The 19,177-nt window shown below is 27.5% G+C and overlaps 1 protein-coding gene across 2 annotated transcripts in view; it reads left to right on the top strand.

Moving 5' to 3' along the window:
• LOC129961599 (condensin-2 complex subunit G2-like) overlaps window positions 1-18,097 on the top strand; it is a 131,737-nt gene extending 113,640 nt beyond the window's left edge. For both annotated transcript variants that reach the window (XM_056075104.1, XM_056075103.1), the window contains exons 23-28: window positions 2,443-2,621; window positions 7,642-7,800; window positions 8,555-8,640; window positions 10,607-10,716; window positions 14,904-15,054; window positions 16,246-18,097. In XM_056075104.1, the coding sequence (XP_055931079.1) occupies window positions 2,443-2,621; window positions 7,642-7,800; window positions 8,555-8,640; window positions 10,607-10,716; window positions 14,904-15,054; window positions 16,246-16,318 (758 nt within the window). In that variant the 3' untranslated portion in view covers window positions 16,319-18,097. The remainder of the gene's footprint in view (window positions 1-2,442; window positions 2,622-7,641; window positions 7,801-8,554; window positions 8,641-10,606; window positions 10,717-14,903; window positions 15,055-16,245) is intronic.
• Window positions 18,098-19,177: the final 1,080 nt, after the last annotated feature.

The following is a 19,177-nucleotide window of genomic DNA, read 5'->3' as shown; positions in this document are numbered from 1 at the left end:
TATATGTACATTTTTAATTTGCATTTGGTATGATATTTACATGAAGTATTCTTAAATATAACTATATATTTTACTCATCTATTTATTATATATATATATATATATATATATATATATATATATATATATATAAAGCTGTCTCCTTACAAATTAAAACAAGAACTTTGAAATAACAAAATGTACTATAATAAAACACTTTATAAGGTACGATAGACAATCTGCCACACGCTGACAGATTGTTTCCACATGCTTGGTATGTCAACATTCAGTTATTTTGCTAATCATTTGTCATAAGAATGCGTAACGTTTTGTTATTCTGGTAATGTAACAAAAATATTTTATTCTCATTGTGCATCATTTCAGGCAAAAAGATATAAAAATGAGATATCTTGTGATCCTGCCGCAACATTCAGCCTGCTAAAAATGGGAAATCTCGTAACCTGTACGCAATGTGTTAACTGCATAACTTGGAAGTCCCAAATTATGGGCCCTGAATTAATTTTGTTTGGTTGTGATAAGATCTTGAAAGCTTATCACTTAGCACTTGCATCTTTCCATAGTTTTCAAAACTTTGATGATGGCTTGAAATTCTCATGCTACATATAGCATGACAAAAGACAATTAGCGGCTATAATTATATTGCAAACAAGCAAACTCGTATAGTGATAAGAAATGAAGAAACAAAGCTGTTGTCTTTTCAGCATGTGGATGTTGGATATAAAGAACTGTCTTTTTGCGCACAGTATATCTGTTGCATCATCTGTTGCTCAAATCTATAACTTGGTTTATGTTTCCATTCATTACCTTAGTCCCCTCTCAGAATCAAAAACTCATTTTTGCTATGAATATTTACATTAAATCAAATTGAATTATTTGCATAAATAAAAATAAAAGTTTTTATAAAATTATAATTTTATATAAACTTTGAATAGAAAAGTTTCTTTTTGATTCATAAAGCCTTAGTCAGAAAGAATATGTGCTATTTGAATTTGAAAAGGTTTCAAGTGTCAAGCATGGGAGAATCGCTATATATTCAGTTTCTAAAAGATATATTGTAATATTTAAAACTTTAGAACCCTTGATATACCATAGCTAAATTTAAAGTCTGGAGAATTTAGGGAGGGGGAGATTCCTGTTTGCCCAGTAAAATAAATATTTAATTTAAATGGAAATCTAACAATACAGATATGCAAAATTTTGTATGATTGGAAGAAAGTCAGGAAATCAATTTAATAAATAAGATATATAAAACAAGATATTGTAAGATTGACATAAAAATGAAATGGCAAAAATTAATTTTCTATTTTATTTTACCTTTAATAGCTCGTAAAAGATTTGTCGGGATCAGTGATCATAATTATTTGGGTTTTGAGTGCCTCCCCCCCCCCACACACACACTCCTTCTTTCCTAAAATCAATTTGGATGATTGGAGTTTTGCAGTATTTCTTAATTTGGAATAGAGAAAACTAATATAAATAGAGAAATATAAATAGAGAAAACAGCTATTGAATCATTTTTTTTTTAAATTATCGTGCACGCCCCATACCAACAAGCATTATTATTACCTTATTTTAAAGATTTTTGTTATTATTTCTTATATTTTTCTAAAAATGACAACTTGCATATTCATATCTCTATAGGAAAGAAAACAAGGAGCAGTGTTATGATTTTGACAGTAAATAAAATTAAAAAATGAATTAGTAAAATTTTGATTAAATTGTTTTGATAAGTATCTCAGCTTCATCCTGAGCTTTTACTCTCAAACTCCCATTGTGGCTATAAAAACTAGAAACAGGGGCATGGTTTCTTTTTTAAAATCATATTTTTGAGAATTTTTTTCACTTGAATTGAGAATTTTATTTTTAGCCTTTTCTTATAACTTGGTAATTTATAAGAAAAAAATGATGTTTAATATTGAATAAATTGGTGGCAGCATTAGTTCTGACCCATTCTCAATTTACGCACAGATTAATATTATTTTTTGTAAGAAAAATAAGTTATTTGTGACACTTGTTAAATGCATAAATAAATAAGGTAATCAAGTAATAATCTATGATAAATAAAAAAAATAGCAATAAATAAAAAAAATTAAAAAAAATATTTTTATTATTTTAATGAAATGTTTTAAATGAAATTGTTTTTGAATTATATTTGTTTTCTTAAATCAACTAAGTTTTTTGAAATAACAGTTTTGATATTACATTTTTAGAATCTTTAAAATAAATATATATGTCACTATTTTGGATCATTGTAGTATCTGCTAAGATTTCTTTTTATTGAAAAATCACTTTAGTTTAATTATATATGTTTTTCAATACTTATAAAGTTTTAGTAACTCTACAATTTCAGTTCGTTATAAATGCATTTTTGTTATCTATATATAAAAAATATTTGAATATATCTACATTCATTTTAAAGGGTTATTTTAATTATCTTTTAAGATTCTGGTGGAAAACTTCTTCTTCCTGTTTGTAAATTGCTGTTCAATCATATATCTTATGGAATTTCCAATGACTGTGAAGACAAAAATTATTCCGTCCTTAAATTTGTGCCTGATAGTTTCAATAAAATTATTCAGTGCCTCAATGAAGAAGACTTTCTTAAAGCTGTCCCTGTAACAGTAAGTGCTTTTATTGCTTAATTATTAAATTGATTTAATTAGATTCTCTGTTTAATATTGCCTTTTTAATAATATTAAAGCATATTCTTGATTTTTGACTGATTTTTCAATTAATTCAATAACATTGGTTACATCTCAAAGCTGGTGAGAAACTGCATGTTTGGGGAATCAGTCTGTTATAATCTTCTATCGAATTTGGTTGTTTTTAAATAAACAGAAGGCTATATTAGCAACTTTTTATCTTGTGATAAACTGCAGACATTACACCCTTCTATGGAAAGATTTATTTCAATGTTTTTAGAATCAAATTTTATAGTTTTTGAGATTAATTGAAATCTCTATTAAAATTTTTGTCAAAATGTTAGAGGTGGATTGTATGTAAAAGACACAAGAAGCGTACAAACAAAACTGTAACCTTTGTGCAAATTTTTCGTACAGTTGTAAGGTGAAAACATTTTGAATTCATAGCATATTGTTTAATTCATTTGAAAGTTGCTCAGTGTTTCATTGATGCTTGTTTAGAAATGAGGATTTAGTCCTGTTTTGAGATCACATGAAGGATCACATGAGGCTTGAAAGGAAGCAACTGCTTCTCGTGATTTTGATCAAAAAGGGAAAAAGGTGGCCACAAAAATCATTTTGAAAATAAAAATGTTCCCTTAAAAAATTTAATGTTCGTTGACTCTTGCAGAGTTGAGGGAAATAAAGTAGTGTTAAAGCAGATATTAAGAAAGAAAAGGCTTCTCATTTATTGAATATTGATGGGGATTCATGTCATCATAACTACAACACCAAAAAAAAAAAAAAAAATCTGCTTTTGACTGTTATTTTCAGAATTTAATATTTTCAATAATGCAAGAAAGTCAGGTGACATTACAAAATGGCTTATTGAAATATATTTCATATTAAATTTGAAATATGATTGTCCAGTAAATAAATTTGGTTTCTATCATTCTACTGTGGACATGTTATACCTAAATGAGGCTGTAACACTTCAGTATTATGCATTTCTCAACAGAAGTGATAAATCCGTGTAATTTTCTACAATATGATTTATTTTTAAGCATAGAAATATTCGGGGGGCAGCATGCAAGTGAAAGAAATAGCAAAGCAATTATCATTAAAAAATATAATTAAAAACAAGAAAGAAAAAACATACAGAAGTTATATTACTATCTGAGAAAAACATTTGATAAATCTCCAATTTTATTATTCAATTTAAAAAAATTCATTCGTAAGCTAAAAGCTGAGAGATACATTGTTTTAAATCTTTCTGTGTGAAATAAACATTACTGCAAGGTTAAGAATTTTTTAAATGGGTACTGTGAAAAATGATGGAAATTCTGTAGGTTTGGGTAAAATTTTCTCATTAGTGCACATGAATTGAATTTTCCATATTAAATCAAGGTTGCCATGGCACCAAGAAAATATAGAAAATTTAAAAATCACTTAAAATGAAATTTTAGAATTTCTGTAAAAACTGAGAAATTCGAGTTTCTTAAAGTTTACCCCCCCCCACCCACACACACACACACACACACACATCCTCCTCACCTAAAAAGGACAATCCCTAAATATTGCTAGAATGAAACATCTTCGCTAATAGCTTCAAAAACAAAATAATACTATTTGCAACTGTATAATCTTGAAAACTCACCCTTTTTTTCTTTTTTTTTTTTTCTGTATACAAGTAGATCAGTCCAATTTCGATTTCAGTGGCAGATTATTATTATTTTTATGAGATTCCCATATTGTAGTTAATGAGCATATGTGAGGCTTATAATTATATGAGAGCATAAAATAAATTTCTCTGGCAGATACAGTTATCAAAATACAATCTGCTGAATTTCTTAAACAATGAGTTACTAAAAATACATATTTAACATGGATTGGGTGGATTAAAATATCAATCCTGACTTTGCTTATAAAGATCAGAGGAGTTCCACAAAATCTGTTTGCTGTGTACTGCCTGCTTTCTAAGGAAATAAAAGTAATATGGGAACACAGACATTTACTAGTCATGCCAAAAGAAAAAGAAGAAATTGCATGGATTCAAAAAAGTCATAATTGATAATGGGCTTTTATCCAAAAGGAATACAAGAGAAGATAGCATATCAAATTCAATATTTGAAAATAAGCCAGTTTTGAACGTTTTAGTTCAAGAACAATCATTTAGAGCTAAACTTTTATCGGCATTAAAACTTGTTGTATTTGTTTTTTAATACATACAATGATGAAAATATTTTCATGTATTTTACTGATACTGTAATAGCCAAAAAAAAAAAAAGTATGTTATCGTTGTACATTGTATATTGCGGATTAGCTCTATTTTTTTAATATTATCTTAAGAAATCTGCAAACAATGAAAAATTTATAATATACCTTGATGAAGTTTTGAGCCACATTTCACAAAAATGCCAACTGGATCTTATTATAATATATTGATGCGAATCAACCAATTCTCCCCATAAGATATTAGAATTTAGTATTTTTAAAGCATACTACTGCTCAAGAGCTTTGAGAATTAAACAAAAAAACAACAAAAAAAATATCAAGCTTGGACATTAAGTTACTTTTATAGAATATTGAGGTTGGACCAAAGGTAACTTAAAAATTTTTTTAAGATATCAGAGAAGAACTTTTGTGTAAAAATGATAGTAAAATTTTAGATTTAGGTACTTTTGGACTGCACATAATCCATGGAGAATTTCAGCATTGGAAGCAGATGTTAACTCTTAGAACAATGTATAGAACATTTAAAAATAGCTCAACTAGTCACACCGATTTCCTGGAAGTTACCGGTTTTTCTGTGTTGCCATTAAAGTTATCTTCTATCCGTTTGGTAGAATACTTAGTATTTGCAAATATGCTTTAAAACGTTTTGACAACATAAAGAAATACATAGATTTCAGTTAAAAACTTTATCTGGATGTGTCACAATTGATAATATTATAAATGATTGTCAGGATAAATTGATTGTAGCTAAAATTAGTTTATCTTGCATTCTAACCTTTTTTCAGCTTTTTTTAAAAAAAGTTCAGTCATCTGAGCCATTGGTGTTTTTCTTATATGATCCTTTTCGTGTTTGTTAAACAATTAATAAAAAATATTGTCTAAAGAATCATAATTGAAGAAGCAAAGCTATTAGACAGCTTATTTTTGATAGACCGGGATGATGCTAAAATTTGAAACCGAGAAAAAATACCAAAATTAGTATAGTGACTATAATTTACTTGATAACTGGTAGAGTTATGGAAACTGGAAATAAGAGGGTTTTTAGTAGTGTTTTATATTTGTGAAGTTTGTTGTGTTTATAGTAGTATTTATATTTTTAGTGTTTATTGTTATAAAATTTATTAAAAAATATTTGAATGCATATCTAAAAATGTTTCTGTTTTAAATACTCCATCTTGCTTAAATCTACATTTACTAAAGAACAATACATTTTAATATGAAAAAGGAATGGTTGGTTTGCATAAATTTCTTTATTCCAAAGCGCAAACTTACCCAGGATGTTCAGAATGAGCAAAGATCAAATTTTTACAAAAAAAATTAAAAAGTGAATTTGAAATTTAAATAAGTGAATTAAAATTTCATTAAGAGCTTGATTCATTTAATAAAAAGTTTCTTTTTGATGATTTCTATTTCTAATATTTTGAAGTCCAAAGGGTTTTCTGATTTTTGGGAAGATGTAAGAATAATTCTTGAGTTGTCACATGGCAATGGTGCTATGAAAAATGGATTCAATATCAACAAGGATATACTTGTGGAAAAATTGAAAAAAGATTTCTTAATTGGTCTGTGTGTGACATCATAAAGTTTTATGGAGGGGTTTTAAATGTTCCCAATTGCAAAAGATTTGCATCGGCATACAGATAAGCTTTTAGAATGTAACATGAAGCTTTAAAAGAGCAGATAAAAACTTCAGGGGGAAGAAAAGCAGTTGAAGAAATGCAAAACAGCATTTCAAATGAAATGATTTGTATCATAATCATAATGTTATTTTGTGTTTTATATTACCCAAGTTCTTAATTTTGTTTGACTTATAATTAAAGAGCATATGAAGGTGATGAATACCACATTCCCCTTTAATATGTAAATTTTTGTCTTGCTAAATTCTATAAATAGAGATTTTCTGTAAGTAAATATAAACATTCTTTTAATATACTATTATTTTCAGTATTGTTAAATTGGTTCATCCTTTTCTTTTTTTCACTCATTAAAATTGGAGTGTTGTTATTCCATTATAACAAGTACATAAATGCTGTATCGCATATTATATTCCTCTTAGTATTTTTTTCCAGATTTGAGTGACAATCCTGTCAATATTCCTAAAGATTGTATCAAAGAAAATTTTATTTGTAAATTAAGTAGACACCAATACTGATTATTTGCAAAAGATATTGCTTCTTTACTGAAATACATCACCTCAATTGATTCGAGTGCTTGTTGTGTACAGACGACCGCCACGATATCACTGAACATAGTAGTATCAGTATAATCCTGATACTGAAGGGAAAGAGGATGAAGAAGCTTCTTCTTCTTTTTCTTTTTTATTATTATTATTATTATTAGTGTTTCGAAAAGCATTGAGGATAAAGGAGCTTATGCACATGAAATAAGAAGAATTTACGATAATCAATGCGATTTAAACTGTTACCTCCTGTTTATTATTAAGGAAAACATATTCCCCAAGACATGTGATTGTCTAGATTATTTACTAGGAAAAAATATTGTGATCTCAATCAGATGATTAAAAACTGTAATCAGTTTGCATTTTTCTGTATATGAAGGAAATGATGAATATAATGTCGCACCTAAATATATAAAAGATCAGAAAGAATAGCTATTGAAACTTTTTTTTTTTTAGGGGGAGGAGAATTATTCTTTAGGGGGGTGTTTTTATTCCTTTCTGTGATCTTCTTTCCTATGATAAATGGAAATAGTAATGAAAAAATGTTGAAATATATGCTAGTTATAATTTTATTCCTATGCATTTATCTAGTTTCTCTCATTTTAGGATTTCAAAGAAGTGCAATCCTTATTAGTTGGATCTCTTTTACTTATGCAGTCTCAAAACTCACTGAAAGAGTTGGTCTCCAGCATTGTTAATATGATGACAAAAGCTACTTTAAACAACATTCTCAACAATTTTGAGGATTGGGATGATATTGAAAAGGTAAAGTAATAATATTAATTTGCTTAAAATGATACCTGAATAATAGGATTTGCTTGGTCCTTGAAAACTTGAATTCTATTTTGCTTTGCTCACGGCCCCAAAAATTTAGTTGATTTTTCATTGTGTCCTTAAAAATAGAGGAAATGTAGATCCATTATTTTTAAGAGAGAAGAAAAAAAAAAAAATATTTTTTTCATTTTGATGAGAATTCCACCAACAGTGATGCAGAAATGCTGTGTGTGTGCGTGCATGGAAGGAAGGAAGAGAACATGAGAAAGATAGCAAGGTTTCCATTATTAATAGCTTTCTTAAAGCTCTCAGAAAGAGAGCCATTTTGCTTTTTTCTATCCTTGTGACATACTTTTTTTTAGTATATTTATTTCGTTTTTGTTACCTTACATCATGGAAACTTATTTTCGATTGTTGGAAATTGCTGGACAAAAAAAGGGGTAAATTATTAGCAAATTTATTATTTGTTGTAAATATTATAGAATCGCTTAATATATATATTTTTTTCTCAAATTCCTTACAATATGATACATTTACATAAAATCAAAATTTCATTAAATTAATTAACTTATAAAGTTTTGAAATTAAATAAATTGTGTATTGTCATTGAAGACACTGTGTATAAAATTTGAAAACTCTAGCACATAGAGAATTGATTATAAAATGTAATCTTTTCTTATTTAAAAGAAATTAAAGCATATAAAAATAATGAACGTTCTCCATCTCACCTGAAAAGTTTTTTCAGAAATGTGATTCCCTCCAGTTGATACCTGTTTCAAAGCCTGGTATGTTCATACTTTCCATGTTGTGCATGAAGCCTAAAATTATCATGTAAGTATTAATTATTTTTCTATCTGATTATTGAAGTAAATTATATTTAAACTTTTGTTTTAATGTGTAGCATTTTTGTGTCTTAATTTGCTTTCACAGAATTTTAATGTATAATTTATAAAACAGGCTACATTATTTAAAAGAACAGCAAGAAAAAGAAGATATAGAGACAGTGTTGAAGGCAATTTTTTGCCATTTTCATTTGAAACGGAAATAATGCCTATAAATAGTTTTTTATCCTTTTTGAATTTTTATTATGTTTCACATGAGAAAGATTTTAAAAAATAGATGTTAGTGTTTTTTAACAATATTCCTCTTTCTCTGATTGAGATTAGGAATTCAAACATATTTACCAGTTAAATCGTCCTGAAAATAGTAAAATGTGGAAAAAAAATTCATTATAGCAATTTTATTTATTTAAGTTTCTGTGTCAGTTATTTAAAACTAGCTTCTAAGTTTGTTTGTGATGTTACTAAATTAAGGAAGGATGAAGTTTTAACTTTTTTTTTTTTCATTTTTAAATAAAAATAAGAACTATTAATCTTAGAGAGAAAGTGTGAATTTAAAAGCTATAGTTGTGTAAAACAAGCTATAAAACATAACTTAACTAAACCAAGTGTAAATTTGGAAAAAAATGAAGTGAATTTTTTAAAAATTTCTCTTAAGAACATATAATATAGAAAGGAATAACTGATAAAATTTTCAGGTCATAAAATCGAAATAATCACACGTTCTTAAGCACAATTTTAAAATTTTCTTTCAAATTAATTGGATATAAATTGAAATACTGTTCCAAATTTGCACTTTACTCTAAAATTATTAGCTTTTTATTTATATACAAAAAAAAATGATAAAACTTTATCCAACATTATCCAATCAATGATAAGGTACTAATTTAAAAATCAGTTTTTGATAAACAGCTTAAGCCAGTAAACTTGCTTTTATATATATTATAGTCCAATTTGATTGGGTTAATATAAAAAGTTTGGATCACTGTGTCATAATAAAAAAAGAATTATGAAATCAACATATTTTTGACAAACTTTCAGAAGTGAACTTAGTATCATTCTTATATCTAATGGAGTAAATAATAATATATTTATATGTTTTTGCTTTTAATATCTATTTTGTAAATTTTTGTTGTTGAATTTAAGTATATAGTCCTATATTATATTACTTATATCAAAGTCATGATGATCTTTTGATTGTAAATTTGAATATTAACAGTATAAAACAACATTTTTTAATACGCTGATGATTGTATTATGCTTATAATAAAACTTCAGCAAATCCAAAACTTTTTTGAAATATAAATAGAATCTCTCACCTTTGGCTATCTTTTATTTCCCAATATTCAAAAATGGTAAAGTTATTTGCAAGATTCTTCAGTAGTTAATTACTTTGTAGCGTTTCTATATAAAACTTTTTCCTCACAAAAATACTATAAACTTTTTTTATGGTAATGGACTGCCCAGTAATATAATCAAGCATTATGGAAGCACTTGATTGTTTATAATAGTCTTGGTATAGTTCCCAAATGAAATTGCTTAAATATTGAGAGCATATTTGACTATCAGATTCTTGAATAAATATGATTTAAAATTAATTAGAAGCCATTGAGGATTAGTCAATTATAATTTTTAAATTACTGAATTTCAATAAGTTCTTTTTATTGAAATTGATTTTATTCCTCACTGACCTATTTAAATTAAAATTTACAAAAAAAATTTGTGTTGAAACAGGCTCTTTGGGGGGGGGTGACAAAAGCCTTGATGCATTGTTATAGAAGTAAAGAAAGGAGGGAATAATTAATATGCATAATACTTCTGAAATCTACAACCTTTAAAATTGTTCATAATTTTTTTAAAACATAGCATACCAATTAGATATTTTAGATTTTGTGAACTTTTTCAATGTATAAAAAGTATCTTGGTTAATATCTGTAATATATTGTTTTTTTTTATAGGCAAATTCTGCAACAACTTCAGAAATATCTTAATTCTGGAATGGATATAAGGGATATGCGGTCTTGGGTTGCCTGCTACATCATGATATCAAATCTTTCAGAGACTAAAAGTATATAGATATCTTTTTGGTTATTTTATTTTACAAATGCATGCATGTCTGAACCTAAAAATTATTCATTAGTTAACATGTATTTTAAGTAAACATTTCTTAATGTCCTGATTTTGAATTTCTTATAATCACATAAGCAAATCTATAAGCATTCCTTTGCCATTTGATTTAAGTTTAATTAAATATATTATGCATTCATTAACTTATTCTATAACTTTTTGCTATCTTTATTAATTAACAGTCGCCTTTGGCAACCAGCGGGTTCGCTAGGAGTAATATAATACACTCTAAAATTTTCAATTATGTAACTTGGTCTCTAAATAGAATCTTCCGCAAAATATTTCTATGCTTCAAATTTCGATGGCCACATCATAACTCGTATTATTTTAGAAGCTTTACAATATTTTGTTCATTGTATTATACATACCCTTCAATAGCAACAGAATTTCAGTAGTTGCTACGGAAATTACTTGAAAACTATGGAGTTATGTATATGTAATAAAATAACTATGAAAACCTACCAAAAAATGGATATATATATATATATATAATAATATACAGAAAACTGCAAAATATGTTGAAAATGCCTTTTCTCCGAATTCTTGCTCACAGCAATGTTTGTAATGAAAGTATTTTTAGCATGGTTAAGGGGGGAAGAAGACAGAATCTTGTTTCAGCATAAATACAAAAATTCTGGAGTAACTCCTCATAACAGAAATTCATGTGGAAATTTTTAAATGCTTAACTGGGCAATTATGACCAAAGCAGGGGTGTTTGTGCTCCGGGGAAACCCCGGAATTCCGGGGATTTTGAACTTCGATACCCGGAAATTCCGGGGATCGTCGTTCAAAAGGAAGTAGGAATAATAATGAATTATTTATTTTGATCTGGGTAATTTTGTTTACTTTGAAAGCAGAAAACGCAAGGTCAGTGTGTGTGGTGAAAACTTTTCCTTTCTTTTTCCAAAGGCAGTGATAATGCGTGAAAAGGGGGAAAAAACTTTTTTGTTCTTTCCTTATTGCGAGTTATGACTCATTCCCCCGGTTCTCGGACATTCTCTTCTGGATTCTTTTCGGCAAGTAGGTGCGGCAGAAAAAAAAGGGAGAGACTTCGTTCGACCAGATGTGCGATCACGTGACCTGGGTTCAAAGGTCTTAATTTTGCAAAAAAAGTAATTCATTGAACTTTTATAATTAGGTCATTCAATACTTCATAAGCGTAATTTTTCATTTCTCCCCCCCCCCCCCTTCTCGAAACTCCAAAATGTCGGTAGTAAGTCCGTAAAAGTTTCAGGGGATTTTTTGGGGTCCCACAAACACCCCTGCCAAAGCAAAATTGCTTGCAATTTAATAAAACAAAATTAAAGTCTAGCAAATAGCTTTAATTTATTAGATTAATAAAATGATGTTTTTTTAAATTTGCACATATTTTTAGTAAATGATAAATGTCTTAAATCATTCTGAATAATGTTTGTAGTTAGAGTCAGTTGTAGTTAGTAACTAGTTAAAATTGTTTGGAAGTATCTATTTTTCAATAATATGTTCATATTACTTTATATGCAATATATTAGTAAAAAGTACTACTGGTGACTGGGTAACCAGTGTTGGAGTGCATGTCTCTGTAATTTGCTACCTCTTTCTTTAATACAGTGGATGGAAAAGTCTAAAATCATACTTTTTCATAGAATAGTGATATTCAGATTTTCATAAATCAGTGAGTTAGTGATTGATTTATTTGATTAGAGTGCAACTCTTTTTATTTAAAATGTTAGTGTTTCAAGAATATGTTTTAAATGTGATTCACAAGGTAGAGAATCAATGCAAAAATTTAAAACCTGTAATTCATTAGAATATTTATTTATTCAAGTTATTGAAATTCTAAAATCCAGACCATTATTTCAAAAACTTTATTAATTGTTATAAATCTATATTTGTAATAAAACTTTTAGTGTGCATTGACTTTCTACAGGCCAAACTGTTTGACCTAGAGCTACCAAATTTGGGACATATATATCTGGGGGGGGGTGCACTTAAAGGCGAATTACTTACTTCATTCAGACCATTTTGTTGGCAGATGTATGTGTATTACTAAACATTTACAAGTTAGCTCTTGGGCAATGAGTAGAGTGGTATTCTGCATATATTAAACCATGTTTGTCTTAAATAAAACTAATTTATTCGATTAATAGTATAGAGATATAAAAAAAACTTTTTTGCACATTTATCTTCTAGAAAATATAATGCTTCCTATTTATTTCATTTCATACAGCAGTGTGCTGAAAATTACTTTTTTCTAGATTTAATTTACAGCATTAATTTACTTAACTTTTTTAATTGAGTATGTTTAAATTCAATGTGATGTCAACATGTTGATAAAAACTAAAAATGTTTTCTCGTGCAAGCATAATATACACTTGCAGGTTAAATTTTATTTTTATTTTGTTCACGATAAATTGTTCAAAGCTATTTTTTTAAAATTCCTTAAAAATAGATACTTAATTTATAGTTAAAGCATTGGTATGATTAAAAGAATCATTTTTTTAACCTTAACTTGATGTAAAAACCATTTTTGTATTGTAATATTTTTGAAAGTTATCATGAAAAAATGCTGAAATTCTGCTTAATTTTTATTTAATTAGATTGTAATTTAAAATTCAAGAAAATTGCTCTAAGTTTCATGTTCCTGACCACCAAGGTTTCCATATGCCAAATTTCATAGCTGTAGCTCAAACTGTCTCGCCTGTACAGACATTTTGACATCACCAACATGCACTCTTACAAATTCATCTTTATTATTATAGATGTTTATATATTTGTTGTTAATATATTTCCTTTAAAGAAATTTTGAGGAAATTTTGCTTTCCTGACTTTATATGGTCTCAGACTTCATAGATTTTATAAATAGTTACTTTAATTTTTGCTTTCTCATGTGCATAGCATAGAGAAAGTATAGTAATCATCAAAAAATTCGCAATTTTAATGAATCTCCACATTTTAGACCTCACTAAATTAAAAAAACACATTTTTGGACAATGTCTGTGACAAAGATAATTCAAAAAGGATTTGAGCTGGATTGTACAGATAAAAAAAAAATCCTGATTTTGCTAAAAGTGTTTGAAAAGTTTCAGATAATCAATTTGTTGCATTCTTCTCTTTTGTAAGAAGATAATAAGTCTAAGTAATATGAGAAAACAGGCACTTACTAATCATGCCAAAAGAGGAAACATACAAGAAGATACAAACATTCAAAAGAGCCATCATTGATGCTGGTCTTTGTATCTAAAAGGAACAAATGGGAAAAAGACACATAAAATTTGATGTCCGAAAATAAGCCAATTCTGAACTTTTTAAATTCAAGATCAATCATTTAAAGCTGAATTTTTATGGGCATTAAAATTTATTGCATTCAATAATATGTTGGAAATATATTCGCATATGTTCACTGAAAGTGAAATAGCTAAAAAATGTACGTTTGGCCACACCGAAATTTGTACTTATATTATAGATTAGGTGCGTTAGCTCCATGAAACTGAAGGCTGAAAAATCTGCAGAAATTGTTACCTAAATAATTGAATGGACATATGAGTAACTAAATAAACACTCTTGCTTCGTAATGCTTTTTATTAAATAATTTGTATTATGATCACAAAAATGGTTTGTTTTATTTCATCCGAGTCCTTAGTTTTGTGTGATTTGCAATTAAAGAACATGAGAAGTAATATACCCCCCCCCCCCAATACATAAATTTTGTCTTGCTAAATTCTAGATATAGCAAAAGAAAATTTATTTATTATGTAAATATAAACCTTTTTTTAATATGTTATTATTTCAAATAATGTTAAATTGTTGCTCCCTTTCCTTGCTTTTTCCACTCCTTAGAACCACATTTCATTATAACTTGCACATGAGTACTATTTGCGTATTTTCTTTTATCTCGAATATGCATAGAGGGAAAACACAGCCCCCCCCCCCACACACACACACACAACTTGTATGTATGCTATTTCATCTAATCTTAACTAATTTAAGAAAAAAAAAGTGGATGAATAATTCAAAATGTAAAGAATTTCTTCTTGCCCTTTCAAGGTGGGTAAATAAATAAAGTATTGCATATGAGCAAATATAGTAATCTTTTAAATGATTATTTTTAATGCTTGTTTTATCGTCAGTAATTATTTTCTGTTGCAGATTTATCCAAGACTATCAATAAAGAGATCCAAAGTATGATAGATAAAATGAAAAGCTTGCTGATGGAACACTATCCTCTGAAAGACATTGACACCAATTTACCATTCTCCCAGGACACTCCCAAATCTGCAAAAAAGAAGAAAGAGATCAGGTACAGTGACTTTATTTTCTCAATGTTGCCTTTATTTTTTAGTAATTTGTTGATTTATGGTTAGGCTGTGGTAAAAGATGCAAAATAATTCTTCCATTGTTGAATTCAGAACAATAATTTTGAACAAAGATGATTAGTTGGTTAACCTTTATAACTTCTTTATTTATTAGAATATGGAAAAATATTGATTGAAGCAATTTTTACTATTTTGATATTCTATAACATTGTATCATCATAATTTTAAATTGTTTGGAAAATTTCTCATTAACTAACAAGTTGCCCGTTTTATGATATAATACTATTTGTGTTTTTTTCTTAATGTTGTCTTATGGATATTATATATTTACTACCTTTTAGTTGCCATTCTTAATTTCTGTTAAGGTAACCTTATTGGACATAGGTATTGAGATACATACAGAATTTCATTTCGTTTTTCTTAATACTCTGTGCCCATTAATCTGTCATTCTGTCATAACATCAGAGTTGTAAGGTGGTTTATCCCCCCCCCCCCGTCTTTGGTGTTTAGTAAATTTAATTTCAATTTTTAAATGTTTTTTTATTATTCACTTTAACCAATTTGCAGTATTTGGCATCTGTATATCCTCTAAAAGAAAGAAAGAAAAAATTAATTACTTTTTAATATAAAAACTCAAATTTTTAGAAAATGTAATGCACATGTTATTTAATGGTATGTTTACTTCAGATTACTTTCAGTTTTCTATAAAATTGTTTGACTTAGTACTTCTCTTTGGAAAACCTTTCCCATTTTATCAGCTATACCAGCAAAACCAGATCCACTTTGAAGATACGCTATTTTATGTAATATTTTACTTTGGCAAATACAGCATTGATATCAACCAATTTCTTGATTTTTTTTCTTTGTAAATTAATAATATCTTTTATATTATTGGTATAGCAATAAGCAATAAATTGCTGATATTTTATTCAATAAAAATTTAATCTTTATCATTTTGCTTTTGTAAAATGTAATCTGGCAGTATTTGTATTGCTTTTGGCATATCATTGCTTCATTTCAATTATGTGGGTTGCAAGTAATTTATTTTATTTATTAATACATTTAACTGGTTAATTGAATGATGAAACAGGGTAGTTTTCTGCAGATACAGATGTTGATTATGCATGACGATTGTAATTATCACTTCATTTAATATTAATTTCCCTTTCTTGTAGCTTTGAAGAACACTGCCTGCATGAATGTAAAAAACTAAAGAATTTGCTATCAGAAAAGATAAAGAATCTTTGATATAGATGTTGTTTATTCAAAATATTTTTATACTTTTAGACTTTTGATATATTTCAAAACTATTTCTTTCAGTGAGGATTGAAAACTTTTAAGCACCTATTTGTGTATATATATGTATGTATTGTTTTGATCAGAAAATTGACACATATTAGAATCCAATTTTGTACAGTTAATAATTAATAAAAAGCCCTGTGATTCAAAAATAAATATGTGCATTTCCCTGTGAATAAAATCAGTATTTCACATAACAGAATTTAAACCAGTGGATTCTCCATGGGAAGTAATATAACGCGGGATAAATGTACTTATTTGTGTCAAATTTCATAAGTTTATTTGATCATGTTTGTTGTATATATATATATATTAATTACATTTTAAAAACAAGTCTCATGCAAAATTCATGTATTTTAATCACATTATAATTAACTTATTTCCTTGTTGTTTACTATTAAGGTTTTCTTCACTTAATTTGTTGCTTGCTTAAATGTATACTTGAAATCTTGTCTGTCGTGTACAGAATCACAGATGGGAAAAGTTTTAAGAAATTCCGTTATAACTGGAGAGTTGATTCCTGTAAACAATGCATTGTCTGCTGAGTTTCCCAAATTTTATTATGTAAAGGGGGGGGGGTGGACTTTTTACTCTATTTATTGTAAATATAAAGAGAAGGTTAAAAACTTGTTCAGTTTCTAGAAATGTGTCATTCATTTGCCCATTGACTATTAAATGCATTGTAAAATTTCATTGGTTACTTTTCTGTTAAATAAATTAAGGGCAAGTTAGCAAATTAATTTTAGTGGAAAATTCAAACTAAAGATATGAATGATTCTAACTTCCCGTGATTTTCTGTTACTAATATGTTGTATTAAAATAAGATGAATGTAAATTATTATTATAACCCTTCACTTCATTGTTATGCAGTAATACCTTGAACTATTCTATATTTTAAAGATATTTTTTAATCTATATATTGATATTATTGTGAGTTATACTGGCAGTTTTTGTCTGGTTGGCATCTTAACTCCATATACTGCTATATTTTTCTATTAATTTTAGATAATTTCAAAATCTATTCATCAACAGACTTGATTTATAACCATTATATATATATATGCCATTATAATTTATTATATTCATGGATTTTTGATCATAATGTAATTATTTCTTCAGTTATCTATTGAAAATATTTAGGATTTGTGTGTATGTTATTGCTCATTTTATGTAATGTATTATAATTCTTCAAAGAATATTTTGTGGCTTTTATGCATAAGTTCATTTAATTACTATTTTTATTATTTAATTTGCACAATTGTTTTTTATATAATTTCTTTTTACTTAAAAAAAAAAAATAGATATTTGAAAAAATAAAGACGGATTTTATTTTGCTTGAAAATGTTATATCAACTCAACTAATAGGAATCATAAAAGAAATTTTATTAATTGTATGCATTTGTACACCTTTCAAAAGAGAAAGATTAGATTGTTGCTTAAGAAGCAACATCAACTATTCAGTTTTACAAGAGGGAAAATAAACTCAATTTCTTTTCCCCAACCAGTAATGAATATGAACCCCCCCCCCCAAAGTCTGCTTATGAACACAAGATCATACACTGTGAAAATAAAAATTCCATCATATTCATAACTGGTTGTTAACAATTTTTTTTCTTTCTCTGAAAAAATTTGGATAATTTTTTGTTAAATGCTGTTTCTCTGTATTGTGTTAAAACAGCATATATTAGTTATTTTAATATAAATAAAATTATTATGGATATGCATGTTTTCCACATGTTCTCCTAAACAAGTATACTAAATTCTAAAACTTTGTATACTTATTATTTAGTATAAAACATAGTATTTTCAAATATCGAAAGTGGAACAAGAAGTGTAGTTTAATGAAAAGTGCCTACATTTGAAAACTACTTTTAAGTGCCTCAAAAGTGCTTTCCCCTTAAAAAAATTTTAATTTTCTCAATAAGTGGAAAGAAAGATTCCCACCTCCCTCCACATGTTAACTATGATAATTCGAAAGCATGGTCATAAGAGCTTGTTTACCAGATGTATCAACAGGTTTGCAACAGGAGACCTGGGCAAATACATGGAATTTAAAAATCATTCCTTTTCTGCATATGATTTCTTATTTGTGTCATTATTTATTCAATCGCCTTTAGTGAATTATTTGTACTTCAAGTCATTTTTGTGCAAAAGCTTAGAATTTTTTTAAGTATGCTGAAAAATGTGTATTTAATTCACTGTGAACTTTTCTAAGTGAATGCATTGAATGATTCAAGGCTTCCAAAAATGAAAGTAAGGCAAAATGTAACTAAAAAAAATGCTTTGAGCTAGATTTTTGCAGTTTTAATTAAATTTTAAATGAAATCTATTTCCAAGATTTTATTAATATTATTATCTGCTTGTCCCAGTATACAAGTGAACACGAAAACTTAAAAACTAAAAGAGCTATGTTGGTAAAATTTGGCAGTTTGGGTTACCAGAATGCTTTTAAAATGCCTACTCCTTTTTATTTATTATTATACTGCAAAGCACAAAATGCTCATGTGTAGGCCTTGGGAAAACAAAATTTTGAATATCTGTAGCTTTCACAGTTTTGTCGAAAGTTCTTAATTTTTAGGCTGAAGGGAAGAGTGGCAACACCTTTAGCATAAAGTATGCAATGATCTTGAGGAGACATTTTATGCTGATTTTACAAATATTTCTAACCTTATTGAGATATTTCTTCAATTGCATCAAAGTGATGATTCGATTTTACCTTTTTATGCATCTGGTATACATAAGTTAGTAAAACTGTGATTGTACTTTTTAAAAGTTTTGAAAGAAAATTTTCTGATTTGATATTATTAC

Source organism: Argiope bruennichi, chromosome 2 (genome assembly GCF_947563725.1).
Source record: "Argiope bruennichi chromosome 2, qqArgBrue1.1, whole genome shotgun sequence".
In the NCBI taxonomy this organism is placed as follows: Eukaryota; Metazoa; Arthropoda; class Arachnida; order Araneae; family Araneidae; genus Argiope; species Argiope bruennichi.
Note: the sequence above shows the minus strand (reverse complement) of the source record. Positions and strands in the feature narration are given on the sequence as shown.